At 42.1% G+C, this 13,319-nt stretch overlaps 1 protein-coding gene across 1 annotated transcript in view; it reads left to right on the top strand.

The window, feature by feature from the left end:
• The first annotated feature begins 833 nt into the window (after nucleotides 1-833).
• Nucleotides 834-13,319, top strand: part of AP3D1 (adaptor related protein complex 3 subunit delta 1) — a 73,059-nt gene continuing 60,573 nt past the window's right edge. Inside the window, exon 1 of the mRNA XM_054013983.1 lies at nucleotides 834-1,106. Within this exon, the coding sequence (XP_053869958.1) occupies nucleotides 1,011-1,106 (96 nt within the window). The 5' untranslated portion in view covers nucleotides 834-1,010. The remainder of the gene's footprint in view (nucleotides 1,107-13,319) is intronic.

Genomic DNA, 13,319 nt, shown 5'->3' with positions numbered 1-13,319 from the left:
CACGAAAGCTTATGCTCTAATAAATGTGTTAGTCTCTAAGGTGCCACAAGGACTCCTGTTCTTTTTGCGGATACAGACTAACACGGCTGCGACTCTGAAACCAGGCACTTTTCAGTACAACCAAAAGGCATGGCCCTCTTGCCACATGCAGTGGTCCCGCTATACCGCTGGGAACCTCGTGTAGGTCACAGCACCAGGAGTAAAGGGGCTCAGCTTTTCTTGCAGCAGGATGGTAGGGCAGTGGGGAAAGGGGAGCATCCCTGCATCACTGTGCATTAAGGGTCCCGATTCAGCAAGGCACCTAAGCACGTGCTGAAGGGCACCCCTATTCAGCAAGTGCCTGAAGGGAAGCAGGTGCTTAGGTCGGAGCAGGTGAGCTTTTGGGGGGTGGGGTCACCTGGCTGATCCCTCTCCACGCCCCGGAGTGCAGGGGCCCTGCTGGGGAGCATGGGGGGGGAGGTGTTCCCCAGCCCCGCCCCAAAGGCTGCTGGCAGCTTCGGCCGGGTGACGTGGAGGCAGCAGCGGGGAATCACCGCTGGGGGGCGGGGTCAGGGTCAGGGGGCGGGGCTAGCGCCCAGCGGGGCCGGGGAGGGGAAATAGGCGCGGCTCTGGCACACAGGGGCGGAGCCAGAGGGAGCAGTGACGCGGCCTTCGCGAGAGTGGGCGGGGCCGGAAGGGGTGTCGGCGGAGATATGGGTGAGGGGGCGGGGCGTGGGCCGGGCTAGGGGCGGTGAGGGCGGGGCGTGGCGTGTGGCGGCCCGGAGGGGAGGGGCCGAGCCCTCAGCTGACCGGCCGCCATTTTGTTCAGGCGCTCGGCTGAGCGGAGCCAAGCGATTCCAGCCGCCGGGGCCGCCGCTGCCTCCTGCGTCCCCGGGGCGCGCGCGCCGCCCGGCCCCGAGCGGGATGTGAGCGGCCCGGCCCGGCCCGCCTCGCCCGGACACACACGGCAGCGCCCCGGCCCGGCCCCTCCGCTCGAGCGCAGGCCCCGCCGGCCCGGCCCCGCCGCCGCGATGGCGCTGAAGATGGTGAAGGGCAGCATCGACCGCATGTTCGACAAGAACCTGCAGGACCTGGTGCGGGGCATCCGCAACCACAAGGAGGACGAGGTGGGCCGGGGCTCGGCGGGCTGGGGCCGGGGAAGTGGGGCTGAGGGGGGGAGGGGAGCAGGGCGCGGGGTCTGGGCTGGGGGGGGCAGGGCGGGGTGGGGGGGTCCTGGGGCGGCTGAGGAGGGCAGCGTAGGACCTGGTGAGTCATGAGGAGGGGAGTGGGCCGGGGGGGGGGGTAAATTCCCGCTGCAGGATCCGGTGGGGGGTGATAGAGTGTGTGGGGGGGGGTCTGAACCACAGCCCCCCCACCCCACAGCGAGCCGAGGAGGGCTTGAGGTTGCTTCCTTAGAAGAGCTAACCCCGGGCCTTTCCCATCTAGGCTCCTGGGGGGAAGGGGTGGCAGCCCCTCTTCCTTCACTCGGTGGGGTTTGGGGGGCGGGTGGCAGCTGCCTTCCTCCTCCTCTCGCTTCACCTGGGGCTGCCCCCCCTCAGTAGGGTTTGGGGGGGGAGTGATGACTCTCTCCCAGTCAAACCAGGGCTGCCCACAAGAGAATAAAAATCTAGTGGGAAACGCTGGGCTTGTCTCCGGTGCGTGGTTCTGGAGGGGGTGACTCACATCGGCTGCCCCTCTCTGGGCTGGGCGAGTCTGAGTCTCTTTCTCACACACCCCATCAAAATAAAAGGTGTTTTCTTTTCTGCTGAAAAGGGGATGTTGTCCAGGGGGGAAAGGGCAAGTAGAAATGAAAATGAGGAAGAAGAGTCTGGTGGGGGTCGCCTAAAAGGGGGAGCCAATTCAGGGAAGCTGCCAGAAGCAGTGGGGAAAGAGAATTAAAAGGGAGGAGACAGATTTGGCAGGTGGGAAAATCTTTGTTCTTGGTTCAGTATTTGGGTATAGTGTTAGGGGAGATTGGTTTGGTATTTACATCATGTGATTTGTAATGTAAAGAAATTCCTGTCTGCTGCCTTCAAGAGATAAGTGACTATTTTCTAAGATGCGATTGGAGTATAAGAAAAGTGAGTTCAAGTGTAATTAAGCTTTTTAGTTAAAATAATTTCATTTAGCTTCTGTCTAAAACACATTTCCATAGATGCCCTAATTCATTCATTTAAGGTAGAAAGCACTTGGATGTCACCACCTGATATATTCTTCTATATTATTTATGAGTTAGATCAGGAAACTGATGGAAAGTAAATAATTACTCATCAAGAACTGGTTTATCTGAGAAATGAGAATTCTTTTATCAATTGTTGTCATATGGTATACGTTAATCAGGAAGTCCTTGGAGGCTTGGCACAAGCAAACTCGGTGTTGGAAACTTTTATGTGTACAACTTCCATAATTATCTTTTTGGCAGAAAATTAGTAACTTAGTGTGGAGTTTAGTATGATAGTACTGGGACAAGCTAGTAGATAGCATATCACAATCTTCAAAATACAGCAAAGAGCAAAATAATATTGACCATGGAAGGGATTAAGAAACAAATGTAGATTTTGTTGCTAGAACAAATAGATTGTAAAATTCATTTGTGTTGTATGTTCTTTATCACTGCTGATCTCAGGATAAAATGCAATATTGTTTCCAATAGACATTAACTTTCAGATAGCTTTAGATTTGGATATTTCACACTGATGCTCCACAGTACAAGGTAGTATTTACTAGAGCCACATACCACGAAAAACTACTGAATCTTTCAATTTCATAATGTAGTTTAAATACTGTTTGGTATTGCTTTGGTGGCATAGGAAGATGTAGTTACTATCAAGGACTCAGTGTTCTGCGCACAAAAAATAGCACCTGGCAGCTTCTAGTATTTAATGAAAGAGCCAGCTTTTGTTAGATCATATCATAAATTATTTACAAGTGTTTATGTGAAATGTTTATTGTGGAGATGGTGATATGTATATTAACCTTTTATCCATGCTTGTGTAGTTCATGCTTTGAGCTATTATTATTCTACTCAAAACTGAGTTCGATAAACACTCGATGAATAACTCTGGAGATTTCAATTAGAAATTTCCTAGAGCACAGGTAGGCCTATTAAGATACTGAGCACCATATTATTTGGCAGTAGATCTCTGCAAATATCAATGCCTTTATGATCTTCATGCAGGCCCTAGGCCTTACTTTGTGACTCCCATCATCTTTGTCAAGGAGAACTGAATACTGTATATTATTTCCAGTTCTAGAATAAGTACTTGACAAGTAAGTCCTTCTGTAGGGATCTAGAGAGTCAAAGAATGAATAGTGTAACTCTTCACCATTTAAAACTAGATAGAATAACTTCCTTTCTAGATCTTCACACATGCAGTAGGATAAGAACTGATCAAGTTTCAGCAACTATATGTACAGATCATTGAGCAATTTAAATGCATATTTCCTACTGGGACTGTTATTTCTCTAAAGATTCTCCACAATATACAGTCCCTCTGGAGGGAGACCATCAAAGATGCTACTTATTCATTGAAAGAAGTTGCTGTTAAACAATGTAAGATATTTTTTCTTTCTTCCTTCCCCTGCCTCATTTCATTGCAGAGCAGTTTGAACACATGCTAGTTTTGAGTGAGGTACTGGGAACTGAACCAGAGCTTCCCAAATGGTGATGGAAAGCACTATATTTTTCCAGTGTTCGAGTACCAATCCGTAATAATCAAAATAGTACTTTAGGAATAGCAGTAAAAACTCTTCTGTTCTTCTCCATTGATTCCATTGTTCATAATGTTTAGGAAGTGTCATTGAGACACCGACAAGTCTGGATGTACATCTTCAGATTGCCTTGAGACAAGACCATCTAAAAGTCAACTAAAGGGTTTGGCCTGTCCAAAAGAGCAGATATTTACTAACACAGACTTGTCAACAAATATTGACACACACTTTATGCTGGTGTCTATTATTGTGTTTGTTGTTGGATAGCAATTAGCATTATAAATCATGGATGCCTGGCAGTGACTCTTAGGCCTTGTCTACACTAGGATTTCCCTCCCTACAACTTCCCACCATTAATATCTGCAATTTGTCTCCACCATGGGTAGCAATGGTGGAAGCATTACTGTATACAAAGTTTGCTGGTGACTGCAGCATCTTTAGCATTGCATTGGCAAGACCTGCTTAGAGTCTCTTCTATGCTAGAGCTGAACTAGTGGGATATGCTAGGAAAAAAACGAGTGTAGACACACAGGGAAAGCAAATATTAAAATGGAAAAATAGATGTTTCTTGCCTTTTTGTCTTCACTCAGGGTTTTGTAATGTCATAATGGTTTTACTAATCAAAATGAATGGACCAGTTAAACTTTCCTTACTGGGTTGCTGGCAGACATAAGCTAAGCATCTGTTGGACAAAGCATCCTGGAATTGGTGACCCCATGGCCCTTGCTTTGTGTGCATGAAGAGGTTTCTTTCTCTGGGATTTTCGAAAGAGGCTAAGAGTTAGGCACCCAGCTCCTATTTAACTTCAGTGGGAGTTTGGCATGTAAGTCAGTTAATCTCCTTTGAAAATCCCATTTCTAATGACAAAACCCCTGTCCATATTGGGAGCAGGACTGTACCAGTGACAGCCATATTTGAAAACAGTTGTTCAGTAGTCATCTGGGGAAAAAGTGGCTGTAGCAAGCATGGTTTCAGTGTCCATTGTGGAAAAGTTTTTTAATAAAAAATAATGCTTTATTCTATTCCCCTTAGCAAAGCTGGAGTCTTATAAATCCTTTCTCTTTTAGTTTCATGGCTTTCTATACAGTACTTTGAAGCAGGCTTAATTTATCTAATTCTGGTTTCACTTACTTTATTTTAACTGTAGTAACATAAATGCATAAATTAGGGGAATTGAAAAATGTATTGGAAAAGTGTAAAAGCATTTCTTCCCACTGGCTGCGCTGCTGAGTAGACTTCCTCATTGATATGAGCAGGAAGATAGAATTATAGAATGTCAGGGTTGGAAGGGACCTCAGGAGGTCATCTAGTCCAACACAGGACCAATCCCCAGACAGTTTTTTGCCCCAGATCCCTAAATGGCCCCCTCAAGGATTGAACTCACAACCCTGGGTTTAGCAGGCCAGTGCTCAAACCACTGAGCTCTCCCTATACTGTAGAAGTACTACTGTTATAACGTTGCTTATTGATTAATAGCTTTTGAAGGTGAGATTCCCTCTGTTTTCATTTTGCAGCATTAACTTTTTTGTTTGGCATTTACATTATATTTTCATCTAATTTCTGCCAAAATAAAAGATGCATGTAATATCCGCCTATTACCAGCCAGCTGCTGCCTAACCCTTGAATCATTTTTTAATTTTTAATATATGTAAAAACTTTTACTTTACCTTACATTTGTAGTGGAACATCCTGGGTCTGGTACACTTTGTCCTGTTTCCATGATTCCATCTGTGGGAAGAAGGTATAATGGAGGTTAAATAAAAATGTCTGAGATTGAATGAAAAACGTTGTCCTGGCTTTTATCTGTGGATTCAGTTACACTTTATGAAGCATGTTTCTTTCTTGGCTAACTTTCATTTTGTGTTGATACTTGTCTTCTGGGGAACAGTGGATTACATTAAAATCAGCATGCAGCAATTCCACCAAGCAACACTTTTCTCTTCAAGATTGTGCAATGTTTTCTGGTTGAAATAAACCTTATAAGCTTCCATCTTTCCAGCTCTTAAATATGACCGCTCCCCACTCCTCTGCAGGAGCTGACATTTGCCATCGTAAGTGCAATTTAATTAAACCAGTAGCTCAGTTCCATTAGTAAACACCGTAAGAATGGCCATATTGGGTCAGACCAATAATGCCAATGCTGGGTGCTTCAGAGGGAATGAACAGAACAGGTCATTATCAAAGGACACCATCCCAGCCCCTCCTGGCTAATAGCCATTGATGGACCGATCCTCCAGGAATGTATCTAGTTCTTTTTTGAACACTGTTATGGTTTTGGCCTTCATAACAGCCTCTGGCAAGGAGTTCCACAAATTGACTGTGTGTTGTTTGAAGAAATACTTCCTTTTGTTTGTTTTAAACCTGCTGCCTATTCATTTCATTTGGTGACCTCTAGTCCTTGTGTTATGAGAAGGAGTAAATAATGTGGCTCGCGAACCACGGTTGGCCACCCCTCACATATCTTTACTTTTGAGGAATACATGCAGTGGCATGTGAATCTCTGCAGCATTTCCATGTACCTGGATAAAATTTTAGGGAAACGCACGCATGCAAGCAGGGAAGACAGATAACAATCTGTCTCATTCTGCCATGCCATTCTTTTTCTGTCTTGTTTGTGATTCACCAGGGAAACACATCCTGCTGGCAGTGAGAGCGGTGGGCAGACGTAAAAATTAATTTTATCCTTTGTGTTAGGTGAATTTATATCATATGGAATAAGTTATCACAATAGGTGTCCATTTCTGGAGGACTTGCAGCACAGCTGACTAAAGGAATAAGTGGGTTGCTGTGTCTGGCAAAACTTTTCAAGGAATCTGGGCACCATATGATGTGAAAGTGTATTGGATGTTTGCTCTGGGCTTTCCTAGCTGGGACTGATGTGGTTAAAGGTACATGGTTCCATACCTGAAATCTGCTTGCAGGGGGATTTTGGCACTGAAATTGTTTAGCTCTTGCATATCACTTTGCATCTTCAGTGTGTTATAAATATTGTCACTCCCATGAGAGAGCAGTATTATCTGGTACTGTGATAGATACTGTGGTGAGGGGTGCATTATAAAAACCTGGTTAGGTGAAGCAACTGGGGCAAAATGGTAAAGAGACTTACTGAGGAGTTTTACACTCTGACCATGTGTCTTTGTAATTCAGGTACCTTAGGTTTATTGGAGTGGTCTCGTGTATTTATGGCAAAATCTGCACAAAATGTCTGAAGGATTGCATATAACTGGTGGATAAAATTGCTCTTATGCTCTGCCTTTGATAGGACAGACTTCTTGAATGACAGGATTAGGACTTCATATTTTTTCAGTTGACAGCTTTAAGAAAAAAACAGTTATATGGTAATAGGATCACTTTGGCCTTGGTTGCACTTTAGAGCTAGTCAGAAGCCATCTTTCATGTCTGAGCATGAATTTTCATCAGTAGGCAAAACTGAGTTATGAATCCTTCACAGAATACTTCTTTTAACATAAAAAGTATTGAAAAACACATCTTTCCATGCATAATGTAAAGTGATAAATCAACAATGAGTAATTTGAGGGGTTGTAACTCCTGAAAGAGGCAGGGTACAAAGTTACAAAATCCTTTACATAACCATCTTAAGAGGAAGGGAGCAATCAGTTTCTGGATGGAAAAACTTAAGACCTGAATTAGAATCAACCCAATGGTCTAATGGGAGTACTCCATACTGAATGGTGGGTTTAATTGCCAGAAAGAATTAGGTGGGTTTTGGTGACCCTGCTCCCCTTCTTGATGTGTATTTGGAGACAATGGATTTACATTTCTCAAAAGCCACCCTTCTTACTGAATAAAGATCTGTATTGACTGGTTGCAAAGTTTAATACAATTGTCTTCAGCTGGAAAAATGCCAGTCTCAATAGGGAGTTCAGAGGCATCCTAAATGATAAGCTCTTTGGGATGGGGATTGTACTGTGTTTGTGGATCTAGCACAATGGGGCCTTGGCTGCTTGGCCTCTGGGAACTACTGTATTATAAATACTGTATTATACATAGTAATGGGCACAGGGTGGGGTATAAAATGAGGGAAACTGAGGAATGCTAGAAATCTGACTGGAAAAATATTACCGGTAGGAAATAAGCAGTTCATCTGACATATCTGTACCGTACTTACGTTCACTGATACTTGATCGGTTCCTATGTGTTAAGATCTTTGAAGGAGATCATTATTCCATCTACTCTTGAATGGGCTGAGAGTTGCTGAATCCCTGCAAAAGGCAAAGGAGTTACTACTAGTCAAGTACTTTAACCCAGAATTGGAAATGCTACACAAAAGAGGGTTTGATAAGGACCTGCCAGTCTGCAAAAATCCTGGTCTCCACCTTAGAAGTGGAGCCAGTGTCCCTACTTAGCTCTTTTGTGGCATTGGCAAAGGGGAGGGTTCTGGCAACAATAAGAAACAAGTGACTTTTGTGTGTTTTATAATTATAAAGGGTAATGTAGAGTTTAGCCTTCATTACGTTTCTGCTTTCATTCTATGTTGAACCTTTGTGTTGTCTGAGGCACAGCTAGTACCCATAACTTGCTCTGGCCACACAACAATGATTGCTTTATTAGGGAGTAAGAAGTTTGAATCAGCCAGGCTAATGGATCATCTTGCAGCTCTCTCACCTGTGTATTTAAAACAGCCTAGCAAAATCAATTTACTCATAGATTAAATAAAGGTGGTTCTTAGGCAAGCAGGTGAGGAGAGTTCTGCAAACTTCTTGCTAGTAGCTTATTTTAAGAAGTTTGGAGAGCATGTAAGACAAATTTTGCAAGCTGAGGAGAAGAACATCCAGAAACTTTCAACAGAAATAAGATGTCAACTGTACCATGAATACTTAGTTCAATGGCATTTCATTAATTCATGCTTTGTAACCTCCCCATTAAAAACTAACGTCTAGACTTGTGATTTGTTAAGCACAGATCTGCAGGATGCTGGTGGGGCCAGTGTGGGTGATTACTGCATCCAGGGTGCCACGTTGCCTGGTGTACACCTCCGTCACTTGAAATCCCAAAGCAGGTCTACTTACGTTGCTGCTCCTGCATTCTCAACCTTCCTGCTGGTATTGCTGCGATAGACATTGCATCCATGGCTGCTCTTAAGGATGTGCTCTGCACATCCAAGTTTGGGAGTAGGGAGCCTTTAGAAGGGCTGTAGACTCAGTTTGGCTCTTCAGTGATGGCTCTTGAGAGCTGTTTTGTATTCCCCACGGCTTGTTGATGCAGCCACAGGAGAGATTAAAGATGGTAGCTGTCTCTGCTCTGTGTTGAGAGAGAGGCTCTGTTGCTTCTGATCTTTCCTGGCTTGGCACTTGTCCACAATCCTCATTAAGGCTCCTCCTCTTCACTGCAGATTAGAGAAGCTCTTTCATGTACTTAGATTACTTTAGAGTAGTTAGTATAGAAATGTTCTTGAGCAGCATATTGCATTTCTGTGGCATAATGAGCAGCAGAGGAGGTATTAAACTATTTGCATGCATCAAAAAGACTGAATCATGGGACCAGTTATAAAGAAGCCTCTGTGTTCACTAACTTATTAAAAGCTGACAGTATCTATTTTGAAAGATGGCACTGAGGTATATTCTGAAGATAAATAAATAAGTGGTATAATTAAGAAGATATTTGAACAAGGAAAAGGTACAGGAAGTATATGGTTAACAACCCACTAGCGATCATTCATCCTAGTAGAAGCTGATAATGGTATGTTCTTATGAGAAGACATGTTTAAAATGGCTGTGACATATATAGCAATATCCTGCAATACCTTTGAGAGATCTTAGTGAATTAAGTTTAAAATAGTTTGAGTCCTTTGTATTATAAATGCAAAGTTTAGGTAGTATTATGGGATTGTATGTAACTTGTATATGGGGGAAACATGACCAATGGAACTCATAACACTTCCCAGAGTTTACAAAGTAGTATTTGAAACTATGTGCCAGGCAAGAATGAACTTCTGGAGCAAACAGGTGGGTTTCCTAGGAAATCTGTAGGGTGAGGTGTATGCAAATATACCCCCTTCAGTTTTATAAAGACTTAATTTTTCAAAGTTTTGTCCAAAATCAAAGGCACAAACTGTATAAAGTTCAAAGTGAACAATTCATGGGGTTCTTGTTCTGTGCTAACAGCTGTTATGAACTTGCAACCACAGGAAAAAACCCTTGGTGGGATTTGGACTGATCACCTGTCAGAACCCTTGTTGGAATTGGGGGTGATCTCTGGTAAGCTTATTAGTATCCGTTTAGGTTCGTTTATTGTTGTTAATGTTTTCTTTGTAGTGCTTTCACCTTAAGAATAAATGTGCTTGCTTAGGCCGTGTGCTGTCTTAAAACTAGGAACAATTATGCTGATTATAGCCTCTGAGGAGAAAGCAAAACAGGCCTCCTTAGGCAGTCTGACTTGCTGGGGAACTCATGAACTGTGCAGCCAGGAAAAATCCTGGTCAAGAAGGAGAGAGACATGGGTCATCAGCGAAGACGGCTGGCAGCTGAGTTGCTGGGAGCCTAGAATGTTTGCCACTGGTGGACCATGAGTGGAAAACACAGGTACAGTTGCCCTGAACTGTGAAAATGGTTATGGCAATATTTTAGAATCGCGTTAAATATATCTGTGAAAAAGGCTTCAGGAAAATAATGTCTAGGTGTCTCTAACCTTTGGCCAAGATGTCAATTACAGAAGTAGTTCATGGAACACAGTTTAGTGCTATTATTTTACCCTTTATCACGTTTCTTTGTTTCATTACACAGACAGCGGAAGCTAATTTGTTCAGACAAGTCTTTCTTTGCATTCAGTTTTAGATACTGTTGATCTAATAGTTAAACGTAACTTTTCCATCCTGTGTGGTTTGTATTTGATAAAATGTTAGTAGGTGTAGTAAGTGGGTGTTAATATAGCTGTATAAGAAAGCTCTTCCGTTTTTGTTTTTCACAATACACATAAGCCTGAATGAATTGAGTCACTCACTTGTTATAGCTGGCAGTGATACGCCTTCGCTGTGTTAAGGATATAAGTTTGGTTTGAGCGGGTGGACAGTTATCTCATCTGCTGCTTGTTCTACAGACTTGAATTGTAGAACTCAGCAAAAAAGCATTTGTAGTGGACTTATTAAGAACAGCCACTTGACATGAGCCATTCTCCTTTTCATTATCGAGCTCAACGTTCTCATTTAGAACATCAGTGGCTTAGCATGTACTGTAGTACTACATTTCAAATTGTATATATTTTTAATCTTTTGTCTGTTTTTTGGATATTTAGACAATGTTAATAAGCACAACTGCCCCTGACAAAAGGTTTATTTGTATGTGGCTAAGCATGCTTTCACCAAAGCCTGATATACTGTACAGAAGTGTAGAAATATATCTGGTTCCATGATGCTCAGTGGAAGGTTCAAGGGAGTCAGAAAACTCTGATGTGTGAAATGTTTTTTCTTAAAAATCCATCCACAAATTGTTGCTCATTTAGGAAATACTCAGTTTGATTTTCTGTTGGCCTCAAAGTTGAGTCTGGAAATGGTGAATAGCTGTTTAGTTAAAAAAGAAAAAAAAAAAAAAAAGGGCTTTAACATTAAAAAAAAATTTTTTTTTTACCTCTCTAATATCAGGCATGTCAAGTCTTGTCATCCTTCTTTTGTAGAGGGCTCCTTGGTGGACCCAGAAAAGTGGTTTTCAGCTTTCCCAGGCCTTAATTGAAGTGACTGTAACTGAGGTCTTTTGTTACGCTCTTGGGTTAAATAAGGCATTTAGAACTTTAAAGTCTGAGTGATTTTTGATTCAATCAGGTTTCACTTGCTTGGTAACTATCATAGTCTATTAATTCCTCAGTCATCCATAGCCTTCCCCGAAAAACAAGGTAGTTGTAACCATTTAAAATGCTTCACCCAAACCATTTTAGAAAGAAGCGAAGAAGGCAAAACTAACTTTTGCCTTTACATCTGTTGCCTGAACTGAAATGGGTTTTGTTTTTGATGTCATTGTTGTTTTACCTAGCAAAATGAGCCACCTGTTGCCAATGAGAAATTGGGATATTTGTGAGAGGTAGTCTCACTTTCTTGAATTATTTTTCCTGAGCAGAATGAGTTTCCTATGTTGTTTTTTTCTTTTGTAGTAAGTATGGACATTTCTGGTGTGCCAATTTTACTTGTTCTGCTTGGTGTCTTTATACAGTGTTTGTCTTTGCATTTTTTACTGTTAAGGGTTCATTTTGAGCAAATGTGCTTATTTGAGTAAACTGTACTTAATTTATAAACTTATTGCTTCTGCATGTGGACATCTTTGACTCTGTAAAATAAATACAGAATTAACAAATATATATCTAAAAATACTCTGTAAAACCACTCATATTCTTCTGCAAAATATTCCAGAGATCAATTAGGCTTGATCAAACAGATGTCTACAATGGTAGGTGCTTTCATCTGCCACATATGTATATATTTGTAAGTTTTTTTTCTCTCTGCTGTAGTGCAAAGTGGGGAACAACTAAGACTCTTGAGAATTGTCTAATAGGAATACTGACCACTAAATCAATTGCCATACACTCAAGTTGACAGCTACCGGAGACTTATCTGTGTTTAAATGGTATATCCTAAACGTATTGACAGTGTTCATTTGCAGACTTGTATTACCAAAAATTACCAATCAATATATTCTTAATATGTATATGAATCTAGGCCTCAACGTATAATATGGCAATGGGCAACTTAGAAATGAAATGATACGTTGTGAAAAGTAAGAGCATCCTTCAGTTAGACAAATTACTGTCTTTTAAGAGAGATTATGTAGAGGTTAATGTGATGGATATTTTAGAAATTCATGTAGGTGGATGATTGTCTAGCTAGGTTGGTGTCAAATCCTATTGCCATTTATAGGAAAGAATATATTGTGAAAGCTGTTACATGACATTTAGATAACTTTTTTTGTCCTCTCCATTCAGAAGAGAATTAGAGAAATAGAGATGGAAGATACCTATTAGATCATGTTGGTGTGCTGTGACCAGTATTATCTCATTGTTTCCTTGTAATCCCCTGTCTGTATCCATCTGTTCTCTCTTGTTTTGTACTTAAATTGTAAACTCTTTGGAGGAGGAACTGTATATTCTGGACCAGGACCTAGCATAGTGAGGTCCTGGTCCATGACTGGGGCACCTGAGGGTTAAAATGATGATGATCTTGTCCATTCCTTTATAAGAATTGTTCTCTATCTAGATTACAGATTCTAGTGCTTTGTCCAGTTTATTCCTAAAATTCTAAAAGATGGGGCTTCCAATCCTTTCCTTTGGGTAGTATTCCACAATCTTAGAGCTCTTTTCCTAATTTTCCTCTTTTTTAAAAAGCTTGGAGAAATAAGATTAATAGAATAAAGTCGAAATGTGAATGCATTGAGGAAGTAGGGTCACTGTTTGTTAGGACTGGCCTACACTGGGAACTTAATTGGCATTGCTGTGTTGCTCAAGTGGTGTAAAAAGTCCACATCCCTGAGTGAGGTAGTTAAACTGACCTAACCCCCAGTGTAGACAGCGCTAGGGTAATGGAAGAGTTCTTCTGTCAATGTAGCTACCGCTTCTCAGGGAGGTGGATTGCCTATACCAACAGGAAAACTGCTCCAGTCAACATAGGTAGTGTCTACACTGAAGCATTA

Source organism: Malaclemys terrapin, chromosome 24 (assembly GCF_027887155.1).
Source record: "Malaclemys terrapin pileata isolate rMalTer1 chromosome 24, rMalTer1.hap1, whole genome shotgun sequence".
NCBI classification, from domain to species: Eukaryota; Metazoa; Chordata; order Testudines; family Emydidae; genus Malaclemys; species Malaclemys terrapin.
Note: the sequence above shows the minus strand (reverse complement) of the source record. Positions and strands in the feature narration are given on the sequence as shown.